This window comes from Salmo salar, chromosome 22 (assembly GCF_965601325.2).
Source record: "Salmo salar chromosome 22, fSalSal1, whole genome shotgun sequence".
Lineage (NCBI taxonomy): Eukaryota > Metazoa > Chordata > Actinopteri > Salmoniformes > Salmonidae > Salmo > Salmo salar.
The window spans coordinates 49,583,635-49,603,898 of record NC_138312.1 but is presented as its reverse complement, the minus strand read 5'-3'; the positions used below and the strand labels follow the sequence as shown (position 1 = coordinate 49,603,898).

At 42.4% G+C, this 20,264-nt stretch overlaps 1 protein-coding gene and 1 non-coding gene across 4 annotated transcripts in view; one reads left to right on the top strand and one right to left on the bottom strand.

Annotated features, from left to right (window-relative positions):
- LOC106583638 (cytosolic 10-formyltetrahydrofolate dehydrogenase) overlaps window positions 1-20,264 on the top strand; it is a 35,783-nt gene that overhangs the window by 8,717 nt on the left and 6,802 nt on the right. For all 3 annotated transcript variants that reach the window (XM_045705652.2, XM_014168046.3, XM_014168047.3), the window contains exons 8-13: window positions 14,107-14,232; window positions 14,400-14,491; window positions 16,732-16,879; window positions 17,144-17,263; window positions 17,441-17,568; window positions 19,581-19,731. In XM_045705652.2, coding sequence (XP_045561608.1) covers window positions 14,107-14,232; window positions 14,400-14,491; window positions 16,732-16,879; window positions 17,144-17,263; window positions 17,441-17,568; window positions 19,581-19,731 — 765 coding nt within the window. The remainder of the gene's footprint in view (window positions 1-14,106; window positions 14,233-14,399; window positions 14,492-16,731; window positions 16,880-17,143; window positions 17,264-17,440; window positions 17,569-19,580; window positions 19,732-20,264) is intronic.
- LOC106583639 (uncharacterized) lies at window positions 2,692-13,201 on the bottom strand. Its single transcript, XR_014382204.1, has 2 exons — window positions 12,884-13,201; window positions 2,692-6,830 (listed from the first exon to the last, which is right to left on the bottom strand). It is a non-coding gene; the product is annotated as an uncharacterized LOC106583639 (transcript).

Genomic DNA, 20,264 nt, shown 5'->3' with positions numbered 1-20,264 from the left:
TGAGGGCACACACGCTCTAGTAGGCTTAAATTGAAGACGTGGCAAATAGGATTGGCAATATCGTCTGCTATTATCCTCAGTAATTTTCCATCCAGATTGTCAGACCCCAGTGGCTTGTCATTGTTGATAGACAACAATAATTATTTCCCCTCTTCCACACTGACTTTACGGAATTCAAAAGTGTAATTCTTGTCTTTCATAATTTGGTCCTATATACTTGGATGTGTAGTGTCAGCGTTTGTTGCTGTCATGTCATCCCTAAGTTTGCTTATCTTGCCAATGAAAAAGTTATTAAAAGTAGTTCGCAATATCAGTGGGCTTTGTGATGAATGAGCCATCTGATTCAATAAATGAAGGAGCCGAGTTGGCTTTTTTCCCCAAAATGTCATTTAAGGTGCCCCAAAGCTTTTTACTATCATTCTTTATATAATTTCTTTGTTTCATAGTGTAGTTTCTTTTTATTTAGTTTAGTCACATGATTTCTTAATTTGCAGTACGTTTGCCAGTCAGTTGGGCTGCCAGACTTAATTGCTATACCTTTTGCCTCATCCCTCTCAACCATACAATTATTAAATTCCTCATCAATCCAAGGGGATTTAACAGTTTTTACAGTTATTTTCTTAATGGGTGCGTGCTTATTAGTAACTGGAATAAGTAGTTACTAAGTAAATGCGTCAAGTGCAGCGTCTGGTTGCTCCTCATTACACACCACAGACCAGCAAATATTATTTACATCATCAACATATGAATCACTACAAAACTTCTTGTATGACCTCTTATACACTATATTAGGCCCAGCCTTTGGAACTTTGGTTTTCCTAGATATGGCTATTATGTTGTGATCACTATGGATTTGGATACTGCTTTAAAGCAAATATCTGCAGCATTAGTAAAAATGTGATCAATACATGTTGATGATTTAATTCCTGTGCTGTTTGTAACTACCGTGGTAGGTTGACTGATAACCTGATCCAGGTTGCAGGCACTGGTTATAGTTTGACGTTTTTCCTGAGTGGACAGCTTGATGATTGCCAGTTAATATTTAAATCACCCAGAAAATATACTTCTCTATTGATATCACATACATTATCAAGCATTTCATACATATTATCCAGATACTGACTGTTAGCACTTGGTGGTCTATAGCAGCTTCCCACAAGAATTCGCTTTAGGTGAGGCAGATGAACCTGTAGCCATATTATTCCAACAGTATTTAATATTAGATTGTCTCTAAGCTTTACAGGAATGTGGTTCTGAATATAGACCGCAACACTGCCTCCGTTGGCATTTCTATCCTTTCTGTAAATGTTATAACCATGTATTGCTACCACTATCATCAAAAGTATTATCTAAGTGCCTTTCAGAGATAGTCAGAATATGAATGTTATCTGTTACAAGCAAGTTATTGACTTCATGGACCTTGTTTCTTAGGCTACATATGTTAATATGGGCTATTTTTAGCACTTTTCTGGGTTGCTTGATTGTTTTAATGCTTTACTGGGAAGCTTATCAGAGGTAGACTTCTTCATGTTATTTACATTGGAGCTGATAGTGCAGGGTGAGCAGCATAAAGTGGTGATCATACCCTGCCATCTCATGGTGACTGGCTGTTCCCCCTCATTAGCAGGGGAAATAACTGGTCTGTTACTACTGTACTTTTTTTTGTCAGAGCTGGTCCAATGACCTTTGGCCTACACTGAAAGGCTCTTTGTGTGGTGTTATGTAATATGTAGGAGTAACAGAGAGGGTAGACACTTCACTTTTTGTTTATTTCACTTTTGTTTATCCATTTCACTTGCTTTGGCAATGTAAAAATATGTTCCCATGCCGATAAAGCTCCTTGAATTTTAATTGAGAGAGGATAGAGGGGTTTTGCGTGAGAGTGTGTTAGAGACTGACTGAACGAAAGAGAGAGTTGAGAGGCAGCCCAGTGTTAATGATTCATAGGGAGACTGTGTTTAGTAGCTCCATTGTCTTACCTCTTTTCAGTCAGCTCTATGGGCTGAATTTCCAGGAAGATGAATTAGTTCCGGGACTTCTCCTCAATCGGCTCTAAATTTGTTTGTTCCCCACGATCTCACATTACTTTGTATAAGGACATACTGTACGTGTTTTACACGTTTATACATTCTGAATATATTTTTAAGCCCATATATGTTGTCATGCTATTGGGTTGTAAATACGCATACAGGGTATATATGCAGACGTAATGTATCCAAGCCCAGAATGAGTCCTGTAATAAAGTGTTTTATTTGACTAATCTGGGTTGACCATAGACTGTATAGGATATGGCCCGAGTCTACTGCACACGGTCTCGATATGACCCAGGCTTTTCTGGCCTCTACTGGTCATAAATTGTAATACAAGTGGAGCTAAATAAAACTGTTGGTGACCTCCTGCCCACATACAAACTCAATGTGTCTCATTGTGAAGACAGGGAGAGTCTACCTGGGTTGTGTTCATTAGGTACACCAAATTAAAGAAAATGTATAAAAATATCTAATTTCTGTTTTACATTGTGAAAGGTTTTCCATCCTGTGCACTTATGAACACGCCCCTGGAGTTTTAACAGTGCTCAAAATCAGCCTGCAATAGCTAGGACTTTGACTTTGCAATTATGACTTTATAAAAGTGAATTTATACAGTTACCCTGCATGCGTGTTTGAAGTCTGTTTGAAAAACAAAGCACACTTTCAGTGAACAAATTGGTTTTAATAATTAATAGGTGTACACAAACTTAATTCCCTTCAATAATAGTCAATATTTTTCTAACATAGTTCTCAATTTGAGAACTGACATTCTTCGAAAGGGGTTATACTATGAAGCAAGCTAGATCTACGCAGGGTTTTCTAAAGCTAGCCAGCTTCAGTTAGCGTCCCATTCCAGCTCAGGCTTCATCCGTACTACTACGGTGGAGATTTCTCGTCCGCCTGCCACTAACTCTAGCAGGCTTGTAACTGCGCGTGCCTGTCACGTGGCTAGTCAAACTCTTCATTGAGACAATGCTGAAACATCAATCCATGTCCACGTCAGTGCTGAAATCAAAATGAAATAAACTTTTAACAGCACCGTCTTTATTTTATTACTTTGGTGTGGTTATCAATGCACGATCACCTTATTTCCCACTCATATGATAAAAATAATTGTTAAGTCATAAGTTTTACTGTGCGTGAAGTTTCCAATGCATTTGTAATTTAAGTGTAATGTGCTAGGTATTTTAACATGACAATTTTTATTTACAAATAAAAACATTTGATTAATACAATATTTAATCAGTTGTCTTCCTCAAATTATTTAATTGGTCCTCGATTCGCGCCTCAGACACTTCATTCAGGATAAATGTATTTAGCCTGCCCCGGAGCAATGCCAAAGAAATTTACCGGGCTAAAATGTGAGCCACATTTGTGGTACTGGTTATTCCAAGTTGAACTCAGCATTGACCAAAGTTACCTCGCTAACCCCTCAAACTGCATTCGTAGTATAGGGCTCAGGTCTAAAATCTACAGTATATGCCTCTGGCTTTTTTACATTTTATATACAGTATGATCACACTTTTTCCCCCCCTACCCTATCATCCCTACTCTGATTGGAGTAAATTAACGGACAACAATACTTCTACTGCTATTTATAGCTATTTTCGCTCACATCTACGGTACCTGTAGTTAAATAATAATTCCCTCTTTCTTCAAGTGATGGATTTTCACCCACAGTAGCCAATCCACCATTCATTGACTCCAACCCTCCGATGTCCACAGATATTTTATTTATTTAACCTTTATTTAACTAGGCAAGTCAGTTAAGAAAAAAAATCTTATTTACATTGACGGCCTAGGAACAATGGGTTAACTGCCTTGTTCAGGGACAGAACGACATGTTTTTACCTTATCAGCTCGGGGATTCAATCTAGCAACCTTTCGGTTACTGGCCCAACGCTCTAACCACTAGGCTGCCGCCCCAGATTTTTCCCAGTATGCCCTTATGCAATTTATTTTTGCATTAAATCCATCCATTTTACTGAATTACAAGGGTCCATAACTTCCCTATTTGTAACATCTCTACCGATAGTGCCCTAAAAATAAATTTCTTTACCCAAGAGTATAATGATATTTCCCACTCACTGATCATGGTTTTTCAGATCCTCTAACAATACAGTTTGCAGGTCCATCTGAACCCTGATATTATGATAGAACAATCATTCCTGGACCTGACTCCAAAAGCAAGCCACTGAGGAACAGTATTAGAAAATGTTATCTTTATTCTGTTTCCTCGTGGCAGAGTCTGCACAAGGCTGACTATTCAATGCCCCATATATTGAGCATTATTTTTGTAGCAAGTATTTTATATAATAGCTTAAATTGAAATTAACGAAATGTGTCAATTGTTGTGACACGTTTTTGTTGTTTTGGCACTCTACTCCAGCACTTTGGATTTGAAATTATACAATGACTGTCAGCTTTAATTTGAGGGTATTTTCATCCATATCGGGTGAACCGTTTAGAAATTACTGCACTTTTTGAACATAGTCCCATTGTAGGGGACCAAAAGTATTGGGACAAATTCACTTGTGTATTAAAGTGTCGTATTTGGTCCCATATTGCTAGCATGCAATGATTACATCACGCTTGTGACTCTACAAACTTGTTGGATGCATTTTCTGTTTGTTTTGGTTGTGTTTCAGATAATTTTGTGCCCAATAGAAATGAAATGGTAAATATATTGTGTCATTTTGGAGTCACTTTTATTGTAAATAAGAATAAAATGTTTCTGAACCCTTCTACATTAATTTGGATGCTACCATGATTATGCATAGTCCTGATTGAATAGTGATGAGTGAGAAAGTTACACACACAAATATCTTATCACCAAGACATTACAAGAATGGAAGGTTATAATTGTTTTGGGGGGGGTATGGTATTTGTGAAAGTGATGTTTTTTTCACACATGATTTGAAAAAGGATTCTCCTGGAGTCAGTAGAGCCAAGAATAAATATTTAAACTGCGATGTCACTAGATAATTAATCAGGGTAATCTTCTTGTAAATGGATAGGTTTTTCCCTCCACAGTTTCAAGATTGTTTTTTTTTAATCAAAATTAGTTGCTTAACTTTTCCAGGATATACACATCAACTTCACCAACTGCCCATTTAATTGGGAGACCACATGGCAATTTAAAGTTTATCTTTTAGAGACCCAATCCATAATATAACACTTTTTAGTCAAGAGAAATTGGAGAAGTTATCCAGGTCCTCAACGAGGCACTTCAAGGTTGAAGATTTGAAGATAACTTCAAATCATTTGCCTACTGATACTCTTGTCTCTAATTCCTTAATTTTTAGCCCCTTAATGTTATCTTTTAAAGCTAACAGTTCAATGGCCATAATAAATAGTTATGGTGACAGAGGGCAACCTTGTTTTACGCCTCTTGACAATTCAAATTTATCAGAGAAGTAACCATTTATTTATTATTTTACATAAAGGATTGTTGTACATTACTTTTACCCATCTTATGAGATATTCTCCAAAATTGAGAATGTCTTCCACTCTCACAAAAAGACATAGAAAGCTAACAGGAGGGGGGAAATGATATCCAAGATATCCAGAATATTATTGACAGCCCACAAAATGGGTCACATACCTCTCAATCAGGGACTCGGAGTGCTCCACAAATATTTTTGGGGTATATTTATACAATATGAGGTACCATAGAACTACTTAAATTGACAACTATCTCTCATGGGACACTGACACTTGCCAACCACCACATACAGACAACCACATAGGCTACATGCTTTCTGGAAACTCCCCTCCCATTTATGAATTTTGACAATATAGGAGATGCTCTCTCAAACTTTTATAACTGTGGACAGATCATTCTTCCTTTGTTTGTTCAATAACACATTTGAATGGTCCTTATCATGGCTGCAAGTCTAAAACGTCCTGGTCACCAAAGGCATCAAGGGAGTGAAAGTTACATCAAATTTGGGCCCAGGACAATTGGACCACAGCACACTGTCCTATGCACTTGCATCTCTCCCATCTGACTGAAGCTTTCGCCACAATCATGGCATCTGTATGGTTTCTCCTTGTGAGTCCCCCTCAAATGTCCTTTCATATGGGCATCCTGCCTGAACGCTTTCCCACAGACTGGACAGACAAAGGGTTTCTCTCCTGTGTGAACCCTGATATGCTCTTTCAGATGACTCTTCACTTTGAAACCTTTCCCACAGAGGTGACAGCTGTGTGGTCTCTCCCCTGTATGAGTTGTCATGTGGTCTCCCAGACCATTCCTTGCTGGGAACCCTTTTCCACAGACATGGCATCGAAATCGCTCATACAAAGCGCGTCTCTTCTTAAGTTCAGACAGCGTTCCTATATGTCTGAATGGTCTTCCAGTCTTTGTTTTCCGTTGCAGAGGGCCTCCAATCTCTGTTCCATGCATGTTTTCACTCGGAGCTGCAGAACAGTGTGCGTTTACTGCAAACATGAGCTGTGGGTCACTCGTTAGTACTCCATAGTCCTCTCCTCCATCAGGTTCTGTTTTAATGTGTTCCACTAGGGTGCTTGATAGATTATTCGTCTCATTGTCCTCCACAATTTGGGTTTGGAAAAGGTGTGAGGGCCAAGGGTCCTGGACAAAATCACCTTTCACACAAGGAGGAGTGAACCCGAACTCTATGTTATGCCCATGAGTCTCAGGCCCTTGCATTTGCTCTTCTCCCAGATTGGTCCTGAGGTCCTGTTCCTCTGTACTTTCTGTGAGCTCTGAATTTTCCCTCCTCCACTCCTGCTCAAGGGGAACCTCTTCTTCAGAGACATGGTGCTGCCTAGGGTCTGGAGGGAAGGACAAGCAAATAAATGTTATTCAATAGATAGACATTAATATTTTCAATGTTTAACTTCTTTGGGCTTAAATCCCATTAACGGGATCGATTTGACAACATCCGGTGAAATGGCAGAGCACCAAATAAAAAATATTTAACTTTCATACATTCACAAGTGCAACACACCAAATTAAAGGTTAACTTCTCGATTAATCTAGCCACCGTGTCAGATTTCAAAAAGGCTTTACAGCGAAAGCAAACCATGCGATTATCTTAGGACAGCACCCAGCATACCAACACATGAAAATCAGATTTCAACTCACCAGGCACAATACAAAAGTCAGAAATAACGATTTAATTCATGCCTTACCTTTGAAGAACTTCTTCTGTTGGCACTCCTATATGTCCCATAAACATCACAAATGGTCCTTTTGTTCGATTAATTCCGTCGTTATATCTCCAAAATATCCATTTATTTGGCGCATTTGATTCAGAAAAACACCGGTTCCAACTCGCCCAGCATGACTACAAAATATCTCATAAATTACCTGTTATCTTTGTCCAAGCATTTCAAACAACTTTCCTAATACAACTTTAGGTATTTTTTAACGTACATAATCAATCAAATTTAAGACGGGCTAAACGGTGTTCAGTATCGGATAAAAACAACGTGAAGCGCGTGACCTGGAGCGCGCATCAAAACAGCGTGCACTAGGCTGGACCCTCGTTCTGAACTGCCGTACTTCTTCATTTCTCTGAAGAAAAACATCAACCAATTTCTAAAGACTGTTGACAAACTTTAGAGTTTTCTACCCAAATCTACCAATTATATGCATATCCTAGCGTCTGGGCCTGAGTAGCAGGCAGTTTACTTTGGGCACGTTTTTCATCCGGACGTCAAAATACTGCCCCCTAGCCCAAAGAAGTTAAAGGCCCAGTGCGTTCAAAAATGTGATTTTTCCTTTATTTTATATACACTGAGTGTACACAATATTTAGGAACACCTTCCTAATATTGAGTAGCACTCCCCGTTTTGCCAATAGAACAGCCTCAATTCGTTGGAGAATGGACTCTACAAGGTGTCGAAAGCGTTCAACAGGGATGCTGGCCCATGTTGACTTCAATGCTTGCCACAGTTGTGCCAAGTTGGCTGGATGTATTTTGGGTGGTGGCCCATCCTTGATACACACGGGAAACTGTTGAGCGTAGGGCTGGGTGATATGGCCAAAATATCATATTTAGTATTTTTCAGTTTTGACAGTATTTTATGTTTTTGATTAATAAAAGTTCTACATTTGCTTTATGAGTAGTGCGTGACCCTAGGGTGGCAACACATATATTCTAAATTATTTCAATGGGTCTTTCTCCATTCGGATTGTTTTATACTGTTCAATTCAACTTCAACCTAAAATAATTTCCTGCATTTCCGGCACTCATTTGAGATCATTTCCACACTGCCACAATATGGGCAAAAATACTAGGCCTTAATTTTAACCAAATATTGCAAATGTGATTTAGCTCAAAACACTTGGGTGAACTTTTGGAATCATGGAAATAGAATGTTTATTCTAATTCTATAGTTAGAATATAAATAATAGTGGGCACTTTCAATAGAATGTTTGACATTAATGCCATGGATGAGTTATTGTGACAGGGTAGGAGCCAAAGTGATGTACAGTGTTTTCTAGGGGACCCTATTATCTTTGCCTACATTAAATCTTTATTTATTTAGCCAACATATACATGCTTTGTATATTCCTCTTTGATTTAGAAGATACTGTTGCACAAACAACATGCCGATTTAAGCCTCCACCAGTACTGGTATCAGGCTGTATTAGCTAGCTACGTTTACTCTGACTCAGTACTTTTATTAGCTAGGCACTAACAGACAATAGCCCTATTTGGTAAAAAACCAAGTCCGTATTATGGCAAGAACAGTTCAAATAAGCAAAGAAAAATGACAGTCCATTACTTTAAGACAGGGAGGTCAGTCAATACAGACTTTGAAAGTTTCTTCAAATGCAGTCGCAAAAACCATCAAGAGCTATGATGAAACTGGCTCTCATGAGGACTGCCACAGGAAAGGAAGAGCCAGTTACCTCTGCTGCAGGAGATAAGTTCATTAGAGTTAACTGCACCTCAGATTGCAGCCCAATAAATGCTTCAGAGTTCAGAGACACATCTCAACATCAACTGTTAAGAGACGACTGCGTGAATCAGGCCTTCATGGTCAAATTGCTGCAAAGAAACCACTACTAAAGGACACCAATAAGAAGAAGAGACTTGCTTGGGCCAAGAAACACAAGCAATGGACACTAGACCGGTGGAAATCTGTCCCTTTGGTTTGATGAGTCCAAATTTGAGATTTTTTTGTTCCAACCACCGTGTCTATGTGAGACGCAGAGTAGGTAAACGGATGATCTCCGCATGTGTGGTTCCCAACATGAAGCATGGAGGTGTGATGGTGCTTTGCTGGTGACACAGATTTATTTTTAATTCAAGGCAGACTTAACCAGCATGGCTACCACAGCATTCTGCAGTGATACGCCATCCCATCTGGTTTGCGCTTAGTGGGACTATCATTTATTTTTCAATAGGACAATGACCCAAAACACACCTCCAGGCTGTGTAAGGGCTATTTGACCAAGAAGGAGAGTGATGGAGTGCTGCAACAGATCACTCGACCTTAACCCAATTGAGATGGTTTGGGATGAGTTGGACCACAGAGTGAAGGAAAAGCAGCCAACAAGACCTCAGCATATGTGGGAACTCCTTCAAGACAGTTAGAAAAGCATTCCTCATGAAGCTGGTTGAGAGAATGCCAAGTGTGTGCAAAACGGTCAAGACAAAAAGGGTGGCTACTTTGAAGAATCTCAAATATTTTTATTTGTTTAACACTTTTTTGGTTACTATATGATTCCATATGTGTTATTTTGTGGTTTGTTTTCACTATTGTACAATGTAGAAAATAGTAAACTTTTGACGGCTACTGTATGTGTTCTAAACATCCATGTCTAGTTGCAGGGGTTTCGTTTGAACTAAGAAAACGCTCCATTATTAAATTAAAATTTGCTCCATGAAGTAATCCAACAATGTGGACTCTGCCATCTTGTCTATTTCAAATCTTCTCTCACTGAGGGAGTTCTATTAACCTGATTAACCTTGATTCATACTGGTGCACCGGCCTATGGCCAGTGACTGGCAAAAGTGGTGAGTGAGGAGCGCCCTTCTCAAATCAAACAGTAATCTGAGCCGCTCGGTCATGTTGTCAACAAGGCACTATTGTCCATCGTCCAGGAACATGCATCTCTAAATGGGGTAAAACAATGTTGGAGGCGGCTTATGGTAGAGAACTGAAGTCAATTCTCTGGAAACACCTCTGGTGGTCATTCCTGCAGTCAGCATGCCAATTGCATGCGCCTTCAAAACTTGAGACTACTGGCATTGTGTTGTGTGACACAACTAGACACTGCACATTTTAGAGTGGCCTTTTATTGTCCCCAGCACAAGGTGCACCTGTGTAATGATCATACTGTTTAATCAGCTTCTTGATAATCTATCCACCTAGCAGGTGTGGCATATCTTGGCAAATGAGAAATGCTCATTACTAGGGATGTAAACAAATGTGTGCACTAAATTTGAGAGAAATACACTTTTTGTGCGTATGGAAAGTTTCTGGGATCTTTTATTTCAGCTCATGAAACACAGGACCAACACTTTACATGTGGCGTTTATATTTTGGTTCAGTGTATTATAAAGTCACCATTGTCCACATGGTGAAATCCCTGAGCAGTTTCCTTCCTATCTGGCAACTGAGTTAGGAAGGAAACCTGTATCTTTGTAGTGACAGGGTGTTTGTACACCATCCAAAGTGTAATGAATAACTTCACATTTCTCAAAGGATATTCAATGTCTGCTTTTTTATTTTATTTTTACCCATCTACCAATAGATGCCCTTCTTTGCGAGGCATTGGAAAACCTCCCTGGTCTTTGTAGTTTAATCTGTGTTTGAAATCCACTACTCAACTGAGGGACCTTACAGATAATTATATGTGTAGGGTACAGAGATGAGGTAGTCAGTCAAACATCCTGTTAAGCACTATTATGTGTGAGTCCATGCAACTTATGTGACTTGTAAAGCACATTTTTGCCCGTTAACTTATGTATAGTTTCCCATAACCAAAGGGTTGAATACTTGTTGATTCAAGACATTTCAGCTTTTAAATGTTTTGTTTGTAAAAATGTCTAAAAACTAAATTCCACTTTGACATTGAGGTATTGTGTGTAGGCCAGTAACATAAAATGTAAATTTAATCCATTTTAAATTCAGGCTGTAATACAACCAAATGTGGAAAAAGTAAAGGGGTGTGAATACATTCTGAAGGCACTGTTCCAGCCAGCTGGAACAATAAGAACGTCTGACTAGGCCAGGGTTCCCCAACTGCCCTCCCGTGGGACGAATCTGGTCCGTAGGTGATTTTATTTCCCCCGCCCCCCCCAAGTTTCAGCGCAAAAACTTTACATTTTTTAAATTGTTCGACATGACTGTAAATATGTTCCAAAGCTTTACCCCGCATAATACAAACACTAGTATGTGGACACTCCTTCAAATGAGTGGATTCGGCTATTTCAGCCACACCTGTTTCTGACAGGTGTATAATTATTTATTTTTTTAAAACCGAGCACACGGCCATGCAATCTCCATAGACAAACATTGGCAGTAGAATGGCCTTACTGAAGAGCTCAGTGACTTTCAACGTGACACCGTCATAGGATGCCACCTTTCCAACAAGTCAGTTAGGCACATTTCTGCCCTTGTCAACTTTAAGTGCTGTTATTGTGAAGTTGAAACGTCTAGGAGCAACAACGGCTCAGCCGCAATGTGGTAGGCCACACAAGCTCACAAAACAGGACCGCCGAGTGCTGAAGCGCATAAAAGTAGTCTTCCTCGGTTGCAACAGTCACTACCGAGTTTCAAACTGCCTCTGGAAGCAACATCAGCAAAATAACTATTCGTCGGGAGCGTCATGAAATCGGTTTCCATGGCCGAGCAGCCGCACACAAGCCTAAGATCACCATGCGCAATGCCAAGCGTCGGCTGGGGTGGTGAAAAGCTTGCCGCCAATGGACTCTGGAGCAGTGGAAATGCGTTCTCTGGAGTGATGAATCGCGCTCCACCATCTGTCAGTCCAACGGACGAATCTGGGTTTGGCGGATGCCAGGAGAACGCTACCTGCCCGAATGCATAGTGCCAACTGTAAAGTTTGGTGGAGGAGGAATAATGGTTTGGGTTAGGCCCCTTTGTTCCAGTGAAGGGAAATGTTAACGCTATATCATACAATGACATTCTAGAGTCAAGACGATTCTGTGCTTCCAACTTTATGGCAACAGTTTGGGAAAGGCCCTTTCCTGTATCAGCATGACAATGCCCCCATGCACAAAGCGAGGTCTATACAGAAATGGTTTGTCGAGATTGGTATGGATGAACTTGACTGGCCTGCACAGAGCCCTGACCTCAACCCCATCTTACACCTTTGGGTTGAATTGGAATGCCGACTGCGAGCCAGGCCTAATCACCCAACATCAGTGCCCAACCTCACTAATGCTCTTGTGGCTGAATGGAAGCCCCCTCAGCAATGTTCCAACATCTAGTGGAAAGCCTTCCCAGAAGAGTGGAGGCTGTTATAGCAGCAAAGGGGGGAACCAACTCTATATTAATGCCCCTGATTTTGGAATGAGATGTTCGACGAGCAGGTGTCCACATACTTATAGTCATGTAGTGTATATGTGATCGTACACAAATGTACAAAAGCAAAGTTTGAAATGATTATGTTTTAGTCAAGTATTATCTGTTTGGGCTTCTTGCGGTCAATTTGCAGTCTACAAATTATTTGTAATTAAATTCCGGCCCCCTGACCAACAATCGGCCCGCCGCTGAATTCAGTTGATGATCCCTGACCCTGGGGACGGTATTTTTAATCAAAGCAAGCATCGCGAGGGCAGTGAAAGAGAGTAGGCTACAAGCCAGTCAAACAGTACATTGAAATAGTCGCCGTTACAAACCTGCTCTATGTAACTTGACTTGAGGTTTAATGACCATATCCAACATTTTCTGTAAACGTTCGTTCTCTTCCTTCGAACGGGTGATTTCTTCTTGATATTCCACTATCGTCTTTTCAACTACTCCAAATATCTCTACAGCAGCCGCTGTCAATCGCTCGCGCAGAAACATATTGAGCAATTGCATTTTTGACATATTGTAAATACACTGTTGCTTGTATTTTATTATCAAGGTAAATAAATTGAAAGCTTTTTTTGTGTGCCAGTCCGAGAGCCCGGAAGTAAACACTGCTAACTCTACTAGTTACAGTGCGTGCACGGCAACCCAATACCGCACTATATCGCCACCTGTTGTCCGGAGTGGAAACGAAGTCTTTTTATTTTTTATTTAACCTTTATTTAACTAAACAAGTCAGTTAACAATGACCACCTACCAAAAGGCAAAAGGCCTCCTGTGGGGATAGGGGCTGGGATAAAAGATAAAAATCAAATAGGACAAAACACACATCACGACAAGAGAGACACTACATAAAGAGAGACCTAAGACAACAACATAGCATGGCTGCAACACATGGAAACACAGGATGGTAGCAACACAACAAGACAACTACATGGTAGCAACACAACATGGCAGCAGCACAACATGGTAGCAGCACAAAACATGGTACAAACATCGACAAGGTTTCTTCGACTTCCATTTCTCCTCCTGTCTTTGATCCGGCTTACAGCTCACTCTGCTTACACTTTTCTACCATTCTTCTTCAACTAAACCATCTCCCTTTTTTTCAATTTTTTTTACCATTTCAACCTCACCCTCTTCCTTCCTCTCTTTCTTCGACCTCCTCTGCCTCTCTCTTTCTCTCCATTCCTTCTCCGTAATCCAAGTATACATCTCCTTATCTTTTATTTTTTGTTCAAATGTTCAGCACAGACCACACTCTCAAATCGCTATTTCTTCCAAACCCACTAACCAGACAGGAACTTGTGCTGCACCCTGGCTATTGGTTAACTGTTTGGTAGCTCCAAAGACAGTAAGAACCTCTCTGGTCACTGTCCTAGTACTGCATGACTAGGTATGTCCCTTTCCCTTTCACTAATGTGAAGCCAGATGAATAGATAGTTGAATCCTGATTCAGTGTATTATAATGGCATGACTTTGGACTGTTTGAAACAAACTAAACCAGTGCATGCAGACATGTTGAACGGTATGATGTCTGTCTGTCCAGTTGCTAGTGAAGAACCTGCAGTTTGAGGATGGGAAGATGATTGCGGCGGCAAGGTACTTCAGCTCGGGGAGCAGTGCTTCTGTGGAGCTCACTGAGGAGGAGAAGGCCTTCGCTGAGCAAATGAGGGTAAGAAAATAAAAAAGTACTAACACTTTACTATTGAATCTATCTCTTACACTGATTTTTCAGCTAATTTGAACAAGGTTTTAAATGTAAATGTTGATCTCTCACCTTAACCCTTGATAAACTGACTCCAGACCAGTGTTTACAGTGTTGTCTTGTCCCATTGACAGGGTGTGTGGAAGAGCATCCTGACTAACGTGGATGCCATCGAGGACTCCACTGACTTCTTCAAGTCTGGGGCTGCTTCTATGGACGTGGTCAGGTAAACAACACACCAGCATGGACATCTAAAAGTTCAAAGGGTGCAAGTCAATGGGTTTTAGACAGAAAAAACATTTCCCATTTGGTGTACTATCAATGATTACGATGAAAAGGGAAACGCATTAAAGCAGCTGGAGTTGAACGCCACCTCTTCCCCATCCACCACTCCCTTCATCCCTACCTCACCTCTACCACCTCTTCCCCATCCACCACTCCCTTCATCCCTACCTCATCTCTACCACCTCTTCCCCATCCACCACTCCCTTCATCCCTACCTCACCTCTACCATCTCATTCACCCCTACCACTTCCTTCATCCCTACCTCACCTCTACCATCTCATTCACCCCTACCACTCCCTTCATCCCTACCTCACCTCTACCATCTCATTCACCCCTACCACTCCCTTCATCCCTACCTCACCTCTACCATCTCATTCACCCCTACCACTCCCTTCATCCCTACCTCACCTCTACCATCTCATTCACCCCTACCACTCCCTTCATCCCTACCTCACCTCTACCATCTCATTCACCCCTACCACTCCCTTCATCCCTACCTCACCTCTACCATCTCATTCACCCCTACCACTCCCTTCATCCCTACCTCACCTCTACCATCTCATTCACCCCTACCACTCCCTTCATCCCTACCTCACCTCTACCATCTCATTCACCCCTACCACTCCCTTCATCCCGACCTCACCTCTACCATCTCATTCACCCCTACCACTCCCTTCATCCCTACCTCACCTCTACCATCTCATTCACCCCTACCACTCCCTTCATCCCTACCTCACCTCTACCATCTCATTCACCCCCACCACTCCCTTCATCCCTACCTCACCTCTACCATCTCATTCACCCCTACCACTCCCTTCATCCCTACCTCACCTCTACCATCTCATTCACCCCTACCACTCCCTTCATCCCTACCTCACCTCTACCATCTCATTCACCCCTACCACTCCCTTCATCCCTACCTCACCTCTACCATCTCATTCACCCCTACCACTCCCTTCATCCCTACCTCACCTCTACCATCTCATTCACCCCTACCACTCCCTTCATCCCTACCTCACCTCTACCATCTCATTCACCCCTACCACTCCCTTCATCCCTACCTCACCTCTACCATCTCATTCACCCCTACCACTTCCTTCATCCCTACCTCACCTCTACCATCTCATTCACCCCTACCACTCCCTTCATCCCTACCTCACCTCTACCATCTCATTCACCCCTACCACTCCCTTCATCCCTACCTCACCTCTACCATCTCATTCACCCCTACCACTCCCTTCATCCCTACCTCACCTCTACCATCTCATTCACCCCTACCACTTCCTTCATCCCTACCTCACCTCTACCATCTCATTCACCCCTACCACTCCCTTCATCCCTACCTCACCTCTACCATCTCATTCACCCCTACCACTCCCTTCATCCCTACCTCACCTCTACCATCTCATTCACCCCTACCACTCCCTTCATCCCTACCTCACCTCTACCATCTCATTCACCCCTACCACTCCCTTCATCCCTACCTCACCTCTACCATCTCATTCACCCCTACCACTCCCTTCATCCCTACCTCACCTCTACCATCTCATTCACCCCTACCACTCCCTTCATCCCTACCTCACCTCTACCATCTCATTCACCCCTACCACTTCCTTCATCCCTACCTCACCTCTACCATCTCATTCACCCCTACCACTTCCTTCATCCCTACCTCACCTCTACCATCTCATTCACCCCTACCACTCCCTTCATCCCTACCTCACCTCTACCATCTCATTCACCCCTACCGCCTCCTTCATCCCTACCTCACCTCTACCATCTCATTCACCCCTACCGCTTCCTTCATCCCTACCTCACCTCTACCATCTCATTCACCCCTACCACCTCCTTCATCCCTACCTCACCTCTACCATCTCATTCACCCCTACCGCTTCCTTCATCCCTACCTCACCCCTAGCACATCCTTCATCCCTACCTCATCCCTACCACCTATTTCATCCCTACCACCTCCTTTGCTTCCCTCCCTCCCTCTCGCTCTCCACACCCTCTCACTCCCCCTACCTCGCCCTCGCCCTAGCCTCATTCCCCACTCCCCCTCCATCTCCCCCTCTCTCTGCAGTAAGTAAATAACTCCAAAGCATAAATAAAATTAGATGTTGATGAAAAAGTATGATATTTTCCTTCTGGTACAATAAAGTTAATCCTATGTTATATTGTCAGGCTGGTGGAGGAGGTGAAGCTGAGGGCCAGTGGGTGTCAGCTGCAGAATGAGGATGTGTACATGAACACCACCTTCCAGGACTTCATCCAGATGTGTGTGAGGAAGCTCCGAGGGGAGGACGACGAGGAGGAGCTGGTCGTTGACTACGTAAGAGTCATCGTCGTCATTATTACTATGATCCTCTATCTTCATCATTATCATAACCATCATCATCATTATTACCACCAGAATCAGCATTATCCTCAATACTCTAATCTAATGTAGGCCGTTAGGAACAGGAGTGAAACTTTGGAGGGCGTTCCAGTTGTTATTTCAGTCTCCTGCGTTAGTAACATGATCACTAAGGAAGAACACAACAAGCCTTGAAAGGCCTTTGGATTAGGTAGCGTAACGTAAATGTCCTGTAACCAGGTGGAGAAGAACATCAACAACATGACCATCCGGATGCCCCACCAGCTCTTTATCAACGGGGAGTTTGTGGACGCTGAGGGAGGGAAGACCTACAAGACCATCAACCCCACAGATGGAACAGTAGGGAGCTAGCTTTCACCTGTCCATTAATGTCTGATCCATGGTTTTCCTAAAGTTCTTAATAACTTGATCTGCTCGCACCAATTTGGTTTGTCTCAGACGATGACAAATTAAGTGACTATATCACTCTTACAGTATGTGTGTGTGTGTTTCCCATCTCTCTCGCTCTCTCTTTAGGCTATCTGCGATGTGTCTTTAGCTCAAGCCAGTGACGTTGACCGAGCTGTAGCGGCTGCCAAGGAGGCGTTCGAGGAGGGAGAGTGGGGAAAAATAAACCCCAGAGACAGAGGCAGACTCCTATATAAGTCAGTTTATTAGAAACAAGCATGTAAAATAGCATCCTATTATAGCGCAGTACTTTTAACCTGGGTCCATAGGGAATAGGGCCCATAGGTTCCATAGAAAATAGGGCTCCATTTCTGATGCAACACAAGACTAAGACCCAGCCACATATAATAATACAGGTGGTCTTTGAAACACTCAAATGCAGGCAACTATACATTCAACCATGTATCGCTGTGTCAAATCAAATCTTATTTGTCACATACACATGGTTAGCAGATGTTAATGCGAGTGTAGCGAAATGCTTGTGCTTCTAGTTCCGACCATGCAGTAATATCTAACAAGTAATCTAAACTAACAATTTCACAACAACTACTTTATACACACAAGTGTAAAGGAATGAATAAGAATATGTACATAAAAATATATGAATGAGTGATGGCCGAACGGCAGGCAAGATGCAGTAGATGGTATAGGGTACAGTATATACATATGAGATGAGTAATGTAGGCTATGTAAACATGATATAAAGTGCCATTGTTTAAAGTGGCTAGTGATACATTTATTACATCAATTTTTTCATTATTAAAGTGGCTACAGATATGAGTCAGTATGTTGGCAGCAGCCACTCAATGTTAATGGCTGTTTAACAGTCTGATGGCCTTGAGATAGAAGCTGTTTTTCAGTCTCTCGGTCCCAGCTTTGATGCACCTGTACTGACCTCGCCTTCTGGATGATAGCGGGGTGAACAGGCAGTGGCTCGGGTGGATGTTGTCCTTGATGATCTTTTTGGCCTTCCTGTGACATCGGGTGGTGTAGGTGTCCTAGAGGGCAGGTAGTTTGCCCCCGGTGATGCGTTGTGCAGACTTCACTACCCTCTGGATAGCCTTACGGTTGTGGGCGGAGCAGTTGCCGTACCAGGCAGTGATACAGCCCGACAGGATGCTCTCGATTGTGCATGTGTAGAAGTTTGTGAGTGTTTTTGGTGACAAGCCGAATTTCTTCAGCCTCCTGAGGTATTTCTTCAGCCACCACGCTATCTGTGTGGGTGGACCATTTCAGTTTGTCCGTGATGTGTACGCCAAGGAACTTAAAACTTTCCACCTTCTCCACTACTGTCCCGTTTCCATGTTTCCTGAAGTCCACGATCATCTCCTTTGTTTTGTTGACATTGAGTGTGAGGTTATTTTCCTGACACCACACTCCGGGGCCCTCACCTCCTCCCTGTAGGCCGTCTCGTCGTTGTTGGTAATCAAGCCTACCACTGTAGTGTCGTCTGCAAACTTGATGATTGAGTTGGAGGCGTGCATGGCCACGCAGTCATGGGTGAACAGGGAGTACAGGAGAGGGCTGAGAACTCAGCCATGGGGGGCCCCAGTGTTGAGGATCAGCGGGGTGGAGATGTTGTTACCTACCCTCACCACCTGGGGGCGGCCCGTCAGGAAGTCCAGGACCCAGTTGCACAGGGCGGGGTCAAGACCCAGGGTCTCAAGCTTAATGACGAGTTTGGAGGGAACTATGGTGTAAAATGCTGAGCTGTAGTCGATGTAGTCGACCTTCTTACATAGGTATACCTCTTGTCCAGATGGGTTAGGGCAGTGTGATTGCGTCGTCTGTGGACCTATTGGGGCGGTAAGCAAATTGGAGTGGGTCTAGGGTGTCAGGTAGGGTGGAGGTGATATGATCCTTGACTAGTCTCTCAAAGCACTTCATGATGACAGAAGTGAGTGCTACGGGGCGATAGTCATTTAGCTCAGTTACCTTCGCTTTCTTGGGAACAGGAAGAATGGTGGCCCTCTTGAAGCATGTGGGAACAGCAGACTGGTTGAATATGTCGGTAAACACACCAGCCAGGGTCTATAAGATACACAGGATAATATATAGATGTTTTTTGAAGACGTACGTGAGGTCACACTTCACTTTTTGATTTGTGTAATATTTTTCATTAAGGTGCATTTTCCAGTGTTAAATTACTAACGCGTTGCTGTGGTAGATGTTTAAATGAAACTATTTAACCCTTCACTGCCCCCTCCAGGCTGGCTGACCTGATGGAGGAGCACCAAGAGGAGTTAGCCACCATAGAGTCCATGGACTCTGGGGCCGTATACACACTGGCCCTGAAGACCCATGTGGGCATGTCCATCCAGACCTTCCGCTACTTCGCTGGCTGGTGTGACAAGATCCAGGTGAGAGAGTGAGGGATATCACAACATTGTCCATATTGCCCACTGCTTTTCATTTTGTGCAACAAAGAAGCAGGTGCTTTAAAGATCCAATGCAGCTGTTTTTATCTCAATATCACATCATTTCTGGGTAACAATTAAGTACTTTAATTATTAAATGGTAGGTTCTTAACAAAGGGCAATTTCTCAAGCAAGAATTTAGCTAGGACTGTCTGGAAGTGATCTGAGTGGGGAGGGGAAAACTGGAAATTAGCTGTTATTGGAAGACAGGTTTGAAACTCTTTCTTATTTCTATTAACTCATTTACCACATGGCGATGTCACCATCGAAGGCCAAAACTCCATCCCGCCAAAACAGGCTGAAATTTCAGGCAGTATTTTGAAACAGCTTGTACACTAAAGCGGCATTATCATAATTTTCACAATATTATTCTAACAACCTCATAGCATGGAAATATATGTAAAACACTGGAAAATCACATTTTTGACTGCATTGGGCTTTTAAGTAAAGACTTGTTACCTACTCTGAATATCACA